At 46.6% G+C, this 15747-nt stretch overlaps 1 protein-coding gene across 2 annotated transcripts in view; it reads right to left on the bottom strand.

Moving 5' to 3' along the window:
• LOC137521942 (uncharacterized) overlaps nt 1–15747 on the bottom strand; it is a 63315-nt gene that overhangs the window by 26218 nt on the left and 21350 nt on the right. For both annotated transcript variants that reach the window (XM_068241895.1, XM_068241896.1), the window contains exon 4: nt 6698–6829. In XM_068241895.1, coding sequence (XP_068097996.1) covers nt 6698–6829 — 132 coding nt within the window. The remainder of the gene's footprint in view (nt 1–6697; nt 6830–15747) is intronic.

Here is a 15747-nt window from a genome sequence, read left to right as displayed (position 1 = left end):
CCAATGCACCAGATATTGTACTGAGTTCTGCACAATGCGTGAATCTAAAATTCTCCCTACCTCGTATTCAGGTCGTTCATCTACCATCACAGGAGGAGGAGGAGTGGGGCCCACATGGACTGCTGGTTTGAGAAGGGATACGTGAAAGGACCTTACCCCACGCATGCTGGCGGGAAGATCAACGGAATACGTAACGTTGTTGATCTTCTTAGCTACCGAAAACGGACCCACAAACCTGGGACCCAGTTTATCTGAGAGCTGTCTCAGGGTCAAGTGACGTGTGGACACCCAGACCAAGTCTCCTGGCTGAAACCTCCACTCTAACGAGCGTCTCGTCGGCCTGACCCTTTTGACTCTGGAATGCCCTTTCCAAATTACTCTTCACCATCCCCCAGATGTCTTTAATTGCCCTATGCCAGGTTTCCAGGGTAGGAAACGGAGACGAGACAACTGGCAAAGGGGAGAACTTGGGCGACCTCCCTGTCGCGATCTGGAATGGAGAAAAACCAGAAGAAGAACTCTTCAAAGTATTTTGCGCAAATTCTGCGAAAGGCAGAAATTTGACCCAGTCATTCTGCGCCTCTGCAACGTAGCATCTCAAAAACTGCTCTAGTGACTGGTTGACCCTCTCTGTCTGACCATTGGTCTGTGGGTGGTAGCCTGACGAGAAGGATAGCTTCATGCCCATTAAGTGACAAAATGCCCTCCAGAATCTAGAGATGAATTGGACTCCCCTATCAGACACTATTTTTCCGGAATGCCATGCAGCCGGAAAATGTGGATGATGAATAGGTCGGCCAATTCCTGGGCCGAGGGGTGTCCTTTCAAGGGCACGAAATGGGCCATCTTGCTGAAGCGGTCGACTACCACCCAAATGACCGACATGCCTTCAGACCTGGGAAGCTCACCCACAAAATCCATGGACAAGTGGGTCCAAGGTTCACTCGGGGCGGGCAAAGGCTGTAAGGTACCGACAGGTGCCAGCCGGGAGGGCTTACTTTTTGCACATATTGCACATTCCCTAACAAACTCCTTGCAATCAACTGACAGAGAGGGCCACCAGGCACACCTGGCTACGAGATCTTGTGTTCTGGCTGCTCCGGGATGTCCAGCATTCTTATGCGCATGGAACATCTCTAATATCTGGAGACGGAAGGGCAGGGGAATGAACATAACCCCTTCAGGCTTCCCTTCCGGGGTGTCCTGCTGGAAGGGGCTTAACTTCTCCTTCCAGTCTTCCCAAGTATCGGTTGCGGCCAGCACCAATTTCTGTGGAACAATGGTCTCAGGGACGGAGGGCTGTGCTGTCTCTGGCTCAAAGCACCTGGATAAAGCGTCTGCCTTAGTGTTTTTGCTGCCTGGAGTGTAAGTAATTATGAATCTGAACCTCGTAAAGAATAAAGACCATCGGGCCTGATGGGGACTTAATCTCTTAGCCCCCTCGATGTATTCTAAATTCTTGTGGTCCGTGAAAACCGTGATTGTGTGCTCTGCTCCTTCTAGCCAGTGACGCCACTCTTCAAAGGCCAATTTAATGGCCAGGAGCTCTCTGTTGCCTATATCGTAGTTCCTCTCTGCCGGAGAGAACCTACGAGAAAAGTAAGCACAGGGGTGTAGTCTTCCCTGTAACCCTGACCGCTGAGACAGCACAGCCCCTACCCCGACCTCCGAGGCATCAACCTCAACAATGAAAGGATAAGAGGTGTCAACATGTCTCAGGATTGGTGCGGAACAAAACAATTCCTTCAAAGTAAAAAATGCATTCTCAGCCTCAGGAGACCAGTGGGTAGTATCTGCCCCCTTTTTTGTGAGACTGGTAAGGGGTGCAATGATCGTGGAGTACCCTTTTATAAACCTCCTATAGTAATTTGCAAAGCCCAGGAATCTCTGGAGAGCTTTCAGGCCCACAGGTTGCGGCCATTCCAGGACAGCTGTGACTTTAGCAGGATCCATAGACAAACCCGAGGTGGAAATCACATACCCCAGAAACGTGACGGATGTCACCTCAAAAATACACTTTTCCAACTTGGCGTACATCATATTTTGTCTCAGTTTGTTCAGCACAAATTTGACATGGATCCTGTGTTCAGAGAGGTTGTCGGAGTAGATCAGAATATCGTCGAGGTACACCAGAACAAATCTGCCTAACACCTCTCTGAATACCTTCATTAATTAACTCTTGGAAGACGGCTGGCGCATTACACAACCCGAAGGGCATCACTAAGTACTCGTAATGCCCATCGGGTGTGTTGAAGGCCGTCTTCCACTCATCGCCCTTTCTAATGCGGACCAGGTTGTATGCACCCCTCAGATCCAACTTCGAGAAGATCTTAGCTCTCGTGAACTGTGTGAATAAATCATCTATCAGCGGTAACGGATAGCGATTCTTCACGGTGATCTTATTCAGGCCACGGTAATCAATGCCGGGCCGCAAGCCTCCGTCTTTCTTTTTAACAAAAAAGAACCCTGCCCCGGCAGGTGACCGTGACGGGCGAATGAAGCCCTTGGCCAAATTCTCACGGATATATTCTTGCATGGCCAATTTTTCGGGCCCAGATAAATTGTACAGATGACCCCGGGGGGGGGGCATACAACCTGAGCGGAGATCAATGGGACAGTCGAAAGGGCGATGTGGGGGCAATTTATCAGCAGCTTTGGGACAGAACACATCAGAATATTCAGAGTACGGTTCTGGTACACCCTCCACCTGAACCCTGGTTTGCCCCAAGGTCAGGTTCCCTAAACATTGTTGGAAACAGTGGGGTGACCAGGCTGTTAACTGACCAGTGGCCCAATCTATTTGTGGTGAATGAATCTGTAACCACGGCATGCCTAGGATGATAGTGGAGGTGGACATGTGTAAAACAAAAAACTGTAGGTGTTCCTCATGCAGTACCCCTATAGTGACCTTTACCTCTGGAGTCTGTGACCTTTACCTCTGGAGTCTGTGAATCGGCTTGGGAGGAGGCAAGACTGGAGAAGATGAGACAGAAGAAGATGCAGTGACTAGAGGTGCAGCCGAAGGTGCCGCGTAGGATGTTAACCTAACACGCTGACTGCCCCTAGTCTGTCTCTGATGGTGCAGCCTGCGGTCAATTCGGATGGCCGATGAAATGGCCTCATCGACTGTCTTGGGTTCGGGCTGGCTCAACATCAAGTCGGAAACCTCATCCGATAACCCAGAGAGAAAGCGGTCTAACAGGGCATAGGTGTCCCACCTGGCCGTAACTGACCACCTTCTAAATTCGGCCGCATAATCTTCGACTGGACCCTTGCCTTGCCGTAAAAGCTTGAGCTTCCGCTCAGAGGTCGCGGCAAGGTCTGGGTCGTCGTAAATCACTGCCATGGCTTTAAAAAAATCCTCTACAGAGGTCAGGGCTGTGTCTCCGGCAGGGCAGGCTATATGCCCAGGTCTGGGAGTCACCGGACAGTAAAGTTTTGATAAACGTGACTCTCTGGGCCTCAGTACCCGAGGATCGTGGTCTCAGTTCAAAATATGATAGCACTCTACTCCTAAAATTGCGGAAGTCAGATCTGTGGCCAGAAAACCGTTCAGGAACGGGCATACGTATGTCCACACTAGGAGGGGATCGCACCTCATCCACTGACGTCTGGAGGGTTTGCACCGACCCTGACAGAGCCTCAATCAATGCTTTGTGTTCACCCAGCACCCGATTGACATTCTCCACCGAAGTGGCAAGTTCCCCCAGAGGACCAGTGCGTGCGTCCATTTTGTTTTTTGGTCTGGCGTTCTGTAACGAACGGTGAAGCACAGAGAGGATCTGATTACCGGTGATCTGCAGTATCACTGGGAATACAGATGTATACCAGATTATAAGTGATCTGCAGTATCACCGATAATCCGATATACCAGCTAACCTCTGTTCACCTGAGTAGAGTGTAGTGTTTGGTGTAACAGTAACACTTAAGAGGACTAGGCCTCAGAGCAGTGAGGAGTACTGCACAGATTCCTCCCGAAGACCTGAACTCTCCAAGGCGGGAGGAGTCAGGCTGAGAGTAGGAAGGATTATCTGAGAGTGACACTCTGGAGGTAGTGTCACTAACAAGACAGGGAACCGCTTCTAATGGTAAGGTTGGTTCTCGAGGTCGGACAAGCCAGGTCGTAAACACACGGACAGATAAAGTACAGATTCAGAAGGCGGAGGCGGAGTCAAGGTACAGGCAGGGTTCGGCAACAGGGTATCAGATATATCGAGGTACAAAATCAGGAGGCAGAAGCAGAGTCTAAGGACGAGCCGGGGTTCGGCAACAGAGTATCAGAAAGGCAAGGTACAAGATCAGAGTTCAGGAGGATAGTCAGGCAGGCAAAGGGTCATAACAGATAATCACAATCAAACTAGTACTTTAAGCTATCAACAGAATCTAGCTAAGTGTAGGATTACAGCTCCAGCTGGTCCCGGCACACTTAAGGATCTGACTACAGGTCTGAGTGCTCCCACGTATGTGTTCGCAACGCCAGACAACCAGCAACTGAGCAGCCGGCAGTATATATATACAGGCCACTCTCCAGCACCTCCCTAAGTGCTGGACCAATGAGGAGTGGAGTCAGAGTCAGCTGACCAGCCTGGTCAGCTGACTCACTTCTGACTGTCATATATGCTCTGCCTCAGTGCGCGCGTCATTCGAAACCTAGAGGGACTACGTGTCCCAGCCACACTAACACCGCTCTGCGGTGTATCAGCACGGGGGCCATGCGCGCTAACCGCCGCATCCACCGCGGCGGTTTCTCCGCCATGCCCTGCGTGGAGGCAGCCGCCTCACACTGGGCAGAGGCGGCTGCTCCTCTGCGCTCCGACATGTTGTTTATGGAAGCAGCCGCCTCACGCTGAGAAGAGGCGACTGCTTCCTTGCGCTGTCTCACACTAGCCTATCTGAAACACGATCCTCTGCTCACCTGTGTTTACAAGCAAGGCTGAGGAGACTCAGCGATTGGAGGAGAAAACAAAAAAAAAAGACAGTGCAGTTCCTAGTATAGACCTCAGTGGGAGTGTCTGAAGACTCTAGGAGGAGGGCAGCTAATGAATACACAATGAGCAAGAGAAGGGAGGGGGAAAACAAGAGTCAGGGAGGATATGATGTCATCATTAGCTTGGCAAGATGGCCACTGCCTAAAATAAGATTTTCTGCTTTTCCTTTATAAAATTCACAGGAATCATTACGTGGATAGCACAATACATCTGTTATGTAAGTAGAAAAGTAGTATTTATCTACTTATATATGTGGTTTTTTTATTTCTAGGTTAGCATAGGTGTCGCTTGTTCTTTAACAATCTCCCAACAGCGGTGTAAAAGAGACAGTTTACTGGGTGGAGGCACCAAAAAAAGAGAGAGACGCTCGAGCCGGAGGAACACCAGCTGTTGGCATTTTACCGCCACAGTAGCGTTGAGCCGAAATTTTCATAATTTCGTGTTTCCTTAATTAGGGACACGAATTTTGCAGCTACAACGGTTTCGTAATGTCGCGTTTCAGCGCAAATTCGTGTTTAACGCAAAATTTCGTAATTTCATGTCTCCTATAGAAACAAAGTTATTTTAGTTGCGAAAATGGACATAATTTTGTTTCTAATAGTAATTCTGCACATTTAGGTAATGACTAAACTCAGGAAAGTCACTCATTGATTGCAATTACTGATTGCAATTACTGATAATGCAAAGGCCCCTGCACATGCTGTCGCTTTAAATGTATCAGGAGGCTCAATCTGCAGTCACTTTTAAGACAGGTGCTCTTTGCCATGGTGCACTTAGCGGTCATGTTGAGACACTTGGTTTTGGACCTTGCAATATCTGATAATGCAAAGGTCCCTGCACTTGCTGTCACTTTAAATGCATCAGTAGGCTCTACCTGCAGCCACTTCTAAGACAGGTGCTCTTTGTCAAGGTGCACTTAGCAGTCATGCATGCTGAGACACTTGGTTTTGGGCCTTGCAATATCTGATAATGCAAAGTGCTGCCTGCAAGTGCTGTCACTTTAAATATATCAGGAGGCTCTGAACTGGAACACAATTTCAAGAACGGATACATTTCCGAAATTCTGACTTGTTTGTGTTACATAAACGATCGTAATTACGAAAAACGATCGTAATTACGAAATTCCCCATAAACACGAAATTATGCGTAATTTAGTGAAATTCGAGAGATTTCAATTATGGCCATAATCGTCATTTCCTGAATTAAGCGAAATTTCATGTAATTTGAATTAGGTCAGTACACTCATAACTGCTCCACAGACCTGAAGAATTGGGACAGCCCCGTTAATCGCGTTGTCCTTGTGGTGTTTTTTCAAATTAAATTTAAATATTCCACTGCATACGCCTGGTGTGTATCTTCAGAGGGAGGTAAGCCAACATAGCCTCTCCTTTTAAAACGGTTCTGAATTATTTTATATATTTTTGTGGGCCACAAAAATATATAGTCAAAATTGAGCCGAGGAGTGGTATATGCTCTGTCCTACTCCGGAGAGTGGTGTATGTTCTGTCCTACTCCATGCTACCAGTATGTCCATGCTCCGCCCAGATGTGTACAGGGGCATTCAAGGCATACAGTATGTACTGAAGTGGTAAGACAGAGGAGAGCTGGTAAATATCAGGACCTTTTAAAAAAAAAAAAAATAGTTTACCATTTTGGGGTTCAGTTCAGGTGTTCTTCATATGCAATTTTGGAAATAAAGAAGCACTTACAGGGAGGGACGGTTGGAATGCAGCGATCTTGGGCACAGCAGGATACGGCAAATTTTATCCTCATTGCATCAGTGGCACTCACAGACGTGTTACACAGACTCCCATGAACACATGTTGTCCTAGAGTCATTGCCTGAAAAGAAATGAGTTCCAACAATGTTTGTTAAAAAGTGACTCAGAAGCAAAAAAAAAAAGTATGATATAATTATTAGTTGTGTAGTACAGATAATTAATAGAGCATTAGGAGCAAAGAAAATAGTTTCATATTCTAATTTTGAGTCATATACGGTAGTTTTTTTTATAACATTGCATCAGTCTCTAATATTTGCAGTTTACAAACTATACTCTGCATTTCAAATGATGAAACAGATCACAGCTAATAACCCTTTGAACTTTCCTCTGCAGAAAAGGACTTGTATCGCCTACAGCTGATACAGAATACTGCTGCCAGACTGCTAACCGACCAACCAACCCCGTCACTGCCACATAACTCCAGTCCTGAACTCCCTTCACTGGCTACCTATAGAATGGAGGGTCCTATTCAGGATTGGACTACTGACATTTAAATCACTATACAATCTGGACACTGGATACATGAAAGATATGTTGCAGCGGTGTAGCAATCCCTGCAATCTCAGATCCACAGGTTCTAATAGTCTAGTAGTCATACCCAGAGTCCTCTTGGAAACTTTTGGTCCCAGAGCCTTCTGTCATGCTGCTCCTACGTTTTGGAATTCCTTACCTCAGCAGATCAGGACAGCTCCATCCCTGGACGTGTTTAAATCCAGACTGAAAACCCACCTGTTCAGTTTTTTTTTCAGAAATATAACTTTTGTTGTGTGAATACTTCATCCTACTACCAATTACTGAATCTGAGAGAGCCTAAGCGCTTTCAGTCCTATGGGAGAAAAGTGCTATACAAAAGTTATTGTATTGTATTGTAAAAAAAACCTTAAAGTGAACCTAAAGTGAACAAAAAAAAAAAGAGATTAACTCACCTGGGGCTTCCCTCAGCCCCCTGCAGACGATCGGTGCCCTCGACGATCGGCCAGGAGGTCGCAATAGCAGCATAGGGGGCGATATACAGGCTGGGAACGTGAAAAATCACTCGCGTTCCCATGCCTGTCGGCCGGTGATGGCCAAACCGGAAGTGTTCGCCGGTGGGTGCAGAAGCATCTGAGCGGAGCTGCGAGGGCACCGATTGTCTGCAGGGGGCTGAGGGAAGCCCCAGGTGAGTTAATCTCTTTTTTTTTTTTGTTCACTTTAGGTTCACTTTAAGGGGAACTGAAGTAAGAGGTATATGGAGGCTACCATATTTATTTCCTTTTAATCAATACCAGCCCTGCTGATTCTCTGTCTCTAATACTATTAGCCATAGCCCCTGAACAAGCATGCAGCAGATCAGGTGTTTCAGACTTTAAAGTCAGATCTGACAAGACTAGCTGCATGCTTGTTTCTGGTGTTATTCAGATACTACTGCAGAGAAATAGACCAGCAGGGCTGCCAGGCAACTGGTATTGATTAAAAGGAAATAAATATGGCAGCCTCCGTATACCTCTTACTTCAGTTCCCCTTTAAACAAACAAGAAACAGTGAGAGACAGTTGAGATAAGTGCTTCAGAAGACAGAGCTGTCTCAGAGAAGCTCTTTTGCATAGATAACAACTGAAGTTTCTTAACTCTTCCTGTATTGGAAACACAATGAGACTCATATCTGTGCTGCTAATGTTTTATGTCTTAGCTGTACTACACATAAGTAGTGTTAGCGCTCAGATTCGGGTCAACCTTAATTTTCGACCCAAATACGGCTGTTCACATTGGGCTATTGCCAACCTGAAAATCACGTAATTCAACAGGGTGAATTCGCCACTGCCAGTGCCCAGCGACTCCCTTCCCCCAAGGCCCTCCATGGGCCTGCTATAACAGCATATGGTTCCTCTTCTCCATCTTTGTGGTAGCAGGAGCCTATTAGCTATTCATTCCTGTTTTTTTTTTTGCTGTAGGTTGCAGTTAGTTCAACCTGTTTTATTGACTGATCACTTTACTTTGTTCAGTTGTTAGGTGTAGCACTGACATGGTCAGATAGTCAAACGCAGAAATGTGCGTACTCTAAAGCCTGCTATATCACGGTTAGAACTTATCTGTGTAACTGGGTAATTTTTGGATTTGAAGACCTCAGGGTCCTCTACCTGTATATCCAAGATGAAAAACTAACTATAACAAGTAACTTGTCCATATATCTTATGTAAAGTTTAGATAGTTTACACAGCAAATCTAGCTGCAAACAGCTTCAACCGTAGATGATTATTTCTTCCTGTGATACAATGACAGCAGCCATATTCTGTGTGATCATTACACACAGGCAAGCTGTTCTGCATCTCAAAGTCCTCAACCTGTGAAAACTTCACTCTGCTCTCCTCCCCTCTGCCTCTCAAATCTATGGCTAGTAACCTCCTCCTTTTCTCCTGCCCAGACTGAGCTCCCATAAGCCCTTGCTACATGGGTCTCAGAGTGCCTAGGCGTTGGAGGAGCTGTGGGCGAGGCTTGTTTAGTTTATAGGGAATTCGGGTATTGAAACCATAAAAAAAAAGTATTTGGCTTGAGGAATTTCATATACAGGGATGAGCTCCGGATTAATTCCAGATGAATGAGTTTCATTCGGATTTCATCCACTAATTACTGCAGCTGAGCGGGTGTGTTCGGGGGGTTGTTAAACTTACCCATCAGCCTTCTTCTTTAACCTGTCCCACGGCATGTTCCAAGCTGAGGTCACGTGAATACAAACACTTCCTCCTTCCGGGTTGAAGGAGGAAGCGCAGTAGTCACATGACACTGCTTGAAATGCAGGCTGATGGGTAAGTTTAACAGCCCCCCGCACATCCCTGGCCCTGTAAACTATATGCAAGGAACACAATTATGCAATAAGTAAAAGTTTATCTCGGATCCACTTTAAGGAGACCCTGAAGTCACCTACAAATGAGGTGTTTACTTTAAAAACCTTTTTAAAGAGAATCTGTATTCTAAAATTCTTACAATAAAAAGCATACCATTCTATTCATTATGTTCTCCTGGGCCCCTCTGTGCTGTTTCTGCCACTCCCTGCTGCACTCCTGGCTTGTAACTGCCAGTTTTATGCAGTGTTTACAAACAAAAGACATAGCAAGTGATAGGCTGAGAGGAGCTCAGTGTGTGAGTCATACAGAGTGTGCAGGGGACCTGGAGAGGGTGTGTATAGCTTCTATCCAATCACAAGCAGCCCTGCACATTCCAGCTTGACTGCCTGAGCCCGACAGAGCCAACAGAGAAGAGAAGATTAGATCATATAACAGCGATAATACAGCCACTGTGCAACTAGAAAAGTCTGCAGTTAAACAGAGCACATTAGAACAGGTATAGGAACTTATAGGATAGAAGAAATAAGGATGAAAATTGAGTCTCTTTAACCTAATTGCCCCTCCTAAAACGCTGCATCCCGCGTCTGACAATGCTATAAATCACCCCAAACCCCAAATCCCCTGGGGGACATCGCGGGGCTCTTTTTGCATAGAGGCAGAGCTTTCGGCTGCAGCTCTACCTCTACACGCGTCTATCGATGCGGATCGCCCCCTCTCCCCGCCCCTCTCAGTATTCTTTCACTAAGAGGGGCAGCAGAGAGGCGGAGATACGCTCTGATAGACGCGCATGGAGACAGAGCTGCAGCTGAGAGCTCTGCCTCCTCCCTGCGCAAAATGCACGACCAAGAAAGTCGTGGATTTTGCTGGGGGTGATTTATGGCGTTGTCAGCCGCGGGGATGCAGGGTTTTAGGAGGGGCAATTAGGTTAAAGAGGTTTTTAAAGTAAATACCTTGTTTTAGGAAACTTTAGAGTCTCTTTAAGGCCAGCTGTGTCACTGTTGGAACAGAGCTAAGTAACTGGTTAGGTTTCTGATTGAAAGATCCCCCTCAAGACCCTCTGCCTGTATGCTAAGGGCCTCATGTGTCGCTATAGTAATGGACCTATGCAAATCTGTTAATTTGATCAACATACCTCCCTCGGGGCCCTCCAACTGAACTGTCAGGCCTGCTGTGTCACTGTTGGAACGGAGCTGTGTAACTGGCTAATTTTTTGTCCAGGCAGTATAATGGATAATGCACAAGAACTTGGAAAAAAAAGCCACCAGAAGGAAAATTGAAGTATTCATTAAATGTGTTTTAAAATACGTATAAATATACATTATAAAATGTATGTGAATGAGATCTATATAAAAAAAATTGTAAAAAACATACAGCCCCTGCAGAGCAGGGACAAGGTCCTCCAGCACCCAAGGCTGAGACACCAAAGTGCGCCCCTCCATCCCTCCCACTCCAGCCGCCACACACTGATTGCTATTAGACTAAAAGGCGCTACAGGGCCCACAATCTCCCCAACACCTTAATATCTAGTTATCTGGCATGCAGTCACTACCATGTATCTCCTTTTCTTATTTCTTTCTGCTTCAAACACAATTAGGAATGACAGCTGAATGAATTCTGCGCCCCCTCCTACACTGCGCCCTGAGGCTGGAGCCTCTCCAGCCTATGCCTCGGCCCGGCCCTGAGCCCCTGGTAGAGGAAGCAAAACCCAGAGCTCTGTGCGCAGACCTCCATCCAGAGCAACACCTGCTGCCTTTTTACAGATGACTCTGCCTAGGAGAACTCGTGGAGAAGCATGTGATCAGTCCGATGAGCTGATAGATTGGTAAGGCTCTGATTTGCTGATCCTGATCATGTGTTAAACCAGGAAGTCATCAAAGCAAATCAGAACCTTACAAAGCTATCAGCTGATCAAACTGATCACAGGGCCATCCCTACTGCTTCTATTTCAAAACAGATTTCAAAATAAATAATATATACTACCATTTTTGAAAAGATATATCATGAACAGTGGTGAGCTCCGAATGAAATCCAAATGAGTTTCATTGGGATTTCCTCTGGATACGTGCAGCTGAGTGGGTGGGTGAGGGGGTTAAACTTACCCATAAGCCATGCTCCTTAACCCGTACCATGTCTCGTCTCCAATTGGCGGTCACGTGACTACCACTGCTTCCTCCTTACGGGTTGAAGGAGGAAGCAGTGGTAGTCACGTGACTCGGCTTGAAAAGCTTCGTGGGACGCTACATGGGACGGGTTAGAGAAGATGGCCTCTGGGTAAGTTTAACCCCCGATCACCCCCCTGCCCCCACGCTCAGCTGCACTAATTATCTGGATGAAATGCGAATGAAACTCATTAACAGATTTCATCTGGAGCTCATCCCTAATCATGAAATGTTTAAAGGGACTCCGAGCAGTAACTAAAATCAAAATCGGAACTTACCTGGGGCTTTCTGCAGCCCACCGTAGGTTGGGAGGTCCCTCGGCGTCCCTCTGGCTCTTCTCCCAGGCCCTGGTCAGAAATGGCTCCCCAGGGGCTCCCGGCGACACTGGGCCCGAGTGTCGGCCTCCTTCCTGAAAGATGACGTCAGTCGTTACCAGGCCGGCCGCCTCGCGTCATCACGGCGGCTGGCGCGGCAGTACTGCGCATGCGCGATTAAACCGCACATGCGCAGTACTGTCACGTTGGCTGCCGTGATGACGACTGATGTCATCTTTCAAGAAGAAGGAGCCCGACACTCAGGCCCAGTGTCGGGGAGCCATTTCTGACCAGGGCCTGGGAGAAGAGCCAGAGGGACGCCGAGGGACCTCCCGACCTACGGTGGGCTGCAGAAAGCCCCAGGTAAGTTCCGATTTTGATTTTAGATACTGCTCGGAGTCCCTTTAAACATTTCATGATTAGGGATGAGCTCCAGATGAAATCCAGATGAAATACTGCTCGGAGTCCCTTTAAAAAAACATATAATTACATTTTTGAAAACATGCATAATGACATTTTTGAAAACATAGGAGCTAAACTGCTGAATGTGGTAATGGAGTATGCATGCTAGGTTATAAGTGACATATTGAAGTCCAGGCTGTGAAACCTGGCCAAGTATTTTGGATTGGATGAACAGCATCATGTTACATCACTTGTAACACCCAGCCAAGTGGTTTGGACCGGAGGAACTTCCACGGAAGCCTCTCTGCCTCTACTCAAAGGCTGAGTAAAATCATGTCCCCTTGACGTTCCCCAACAATGGCCTTGCCAGTAATACAAAAAAAAGTTTTTTTCTTACTTATACAGTGCAGAGCTGTGGGAGTATTGGCATGCCTTTTAAAAGCCTTTTTAAAGGGACTCCGAGCGCCTCTCATGGGCGTGCCTTTAAGCCAGACAACTTCCAACAAAGTCGTGCTATGACCCCTCTGGAGGAGCCTCTTGCAATGGCCATGCGTGTCACTTCCTCTTCCTGCTTCATTCAGTGATGCACTTCTCTAACAGAAAAGACAGGGGTGACCCGGAAGTTATAACATAGCCAAGATGGCAGCCGCAATTTTTTAAATTGAAATTGAACGAAAACTAATTGGTGTAGAACGGCGATTCAGGCATCAAATGAAAGAGGAGAGCACAAGCTACAGAAAGGTATGCATCTTTAAGTACTTTGCAGTACTGGTCGGAGTCTTAAAGGCATGCCCATGAGAGGTGCTCGGAGTCCCTTTAAAGCAACCCTGAAGCGAAAATAAACGTATGAGATAATGAATCGTATGTGTAGTGTAGTAGCTAAGAAATAGAACATTAGTAGCAAAGAAAAGCGTCTCATATTTTTTTCTAGTACAGGAAAAGTTAAAAAAAAAACACTTCAGTTGTTATCCATGCAAAAGAGCTTCTCTGAGCTATTCAATCCACTGGGTCCAATACAGTCCTGTTTTCTGAAGCACCTAAACAGCCAAGAAACAGTGAGTGGCAGCTTGTGATAGGGATTTACTGCAGAAAAGTTCAAAGGGTCATTACTTCTGCTTTGTTTCATAGCTTAAAAGACAGAGTGTGGCTTCAAACTGCAACTGTGACAGAATGAAGCAATGTTATTAAAAAAAACATAACTGGAAATAAAGATATAAGACTCAATTCATTATATCATAAGTTTGTTTTTTTTCTTTTTCACTTCAGGTTGTCTTTAAGGCCCCATTCACACTTGAGCGGGAAACGCGCGATTCCCGCTCAGCGCAAAACGCTAGCGGTTTTTAAAAACTGCTATCCCATGTGGGCCTATGGCAGTGTTCTCACGCTAACCGCAAACGCGTAACATTCAGCGTTTTGCCGGCGATTCGCAATTAGCATGCATAGCACCGCTAATCATGATTGCTCCCAAAACGCTGCAGTGTCGTGATTTTTCCGCGTTAATCGCGGAAAAATTACTCCTGCAATACCGCCCGCGTTTTGCAGTTTTATCTGTGAATGGGGCCCAAACGTATTTGGAGGTATTACAATCTCTACACAGTCCCGCATATTAACCCACATTTGCACACCATTGACTTTAACAGTGTTTAATAGTGACGTTAATCACTATTTAATTGAACACAGAAATATTCAACCAGTGCTAATAAGAAGTTCCGACAACAAGTAAAAAGATATGAGTAGTTGTACAGGAATATTCTAAGACATTCAGCCACATGAAGATTATAGGTATAAATTTAAGCAAAGTATTAACTTTTATTTGTTAGTTAGTTAATTTACTTATTTGCATAAACTTAGTCATTTGGATGATTGACTCATAATCGAGTTGCTTACTTGGTTGTTTGCTTGATTTGTTGGGTCCATTCCAATAAAAAAAATATTTCTTATCAGATATTGTAAATATTAAAATCGTCAGTCGACTGAAAGTTCATTTATCCAAGCCAAGGACCATACAAAGGAAACAAATAGCGCAGCCTCAGCTGGACATGCTATAGACTCAGGGCCGGATTTGTAATCTTTACCGCCCAAGGCCACTGTCACCAGCCACCCCCCTTCGGCATAGGTAGCGAGATGACCCCTTCCTTTTAGTATAGGTAGCCAGATGACCCCTCACCCTTTCCCTCCAGTATAGGTTGCCAGATCACTCCTCCACCTTTCTCTCCAGTATAGGTAGCCAGATGACCCCTCCACCTTTCCCTCCAGTATAGGTAGCCAGATGACCCCTCACCCTTTCATTCCAGTATAGGTAGCCAGATCACTCCTCCACCTTTCCCTCCAGTATAGGTAGCCAGATGACCCCTCCACCTTTCCCTCCAGTATAGGTAGCCAGATGACTCCTCCCCCTTTCCCTCCAGTATAGGTAGCCAGATCACTCCTCCACCTTTCCCTCCAGTATAGGTAGCCTGATGACCCCTCACCCTTTCATTCCAGTATAGGTTGCCAGATCACTCCTCCACCTTTCCCTCCAGTATAGGTAGCGAGATGACCCCTCCCCCTTCCCTCCAGTATAGGTAGCCAGATGACCCCTCACCCTTTCCCTCCAGTATAGGTAGCCAGATGACCCCTCACCCTTTTCCTCCAGTATAGGTAGCCAGATCACTCCTCCACCTTTCCCTCCAGTATAGGTAGCCAGATGACCCCTTCCTTTTAGTATAGGTAGCCTGATGACCCCTCACCCTTTCCCTCCAGTATAGGTAGCCAGATGACACCTCCCCCTTCCCTCCAGTATAGGTAGCCAGATGACCCCTCACCGTTTTCCTCCAGTATAGGTAGCCAGATGACTCCTCCACCTTTCCCTCCAGTATAGGTAGCGAGATGACCCCTTCCTTTTAGTATAGGTAGCCTGATGACCCCTCACCCTTTCCCTCCAGTATAGGTAGCCAGATCACTCCTCCACCTTTCCCTCCAGTATAGGTAGCCAGATCACTCCTCCACCTTTCCCTCGGTAGCCAGATGACTCCTCACCCTTTCATTCCAGTATAGGTAGCCAGATCACTCCTCCACCTTTCCCTCCAGTATAGGTAGCCAGATGACCCCTCCACCTTTCCCTCCAGTATAGGTAGCCAGATGACTCCTCCCCCTTTCCCTCCAGTATAGGTAGCCAGATCACTCCTCCACCTTTCCCTCCAGTATAGGTAGCCTGATGACCCCTCACCCTTTCATTCCAGTATAGGTTGCCAGATCACTCCTCCACCTTTCCCTCCAGTATAGGTAGCGAGATGACCCCTCC

The sequence above is a fragment of the Hyperolius riggenbachi genome, chromosome 6, assembly GCF_040937935.1.
Source record: "Hyperolius riggenbachi isolate aHypRig1 chromosome 6, aHypRig1.pri, whole genome shotgun sequence".
In the NCBI taxonomy this organism is placed as follows: domain Eukaryota; kingdom Metazoa; phylum Chordata; class Amphibia; order Anura; family Hyperoliidae; genus Hyperolius; species Hyperolius riggenbachi.
This window is presented reverse-complemented; position numbering and strand designations above follow the sequence as displayed.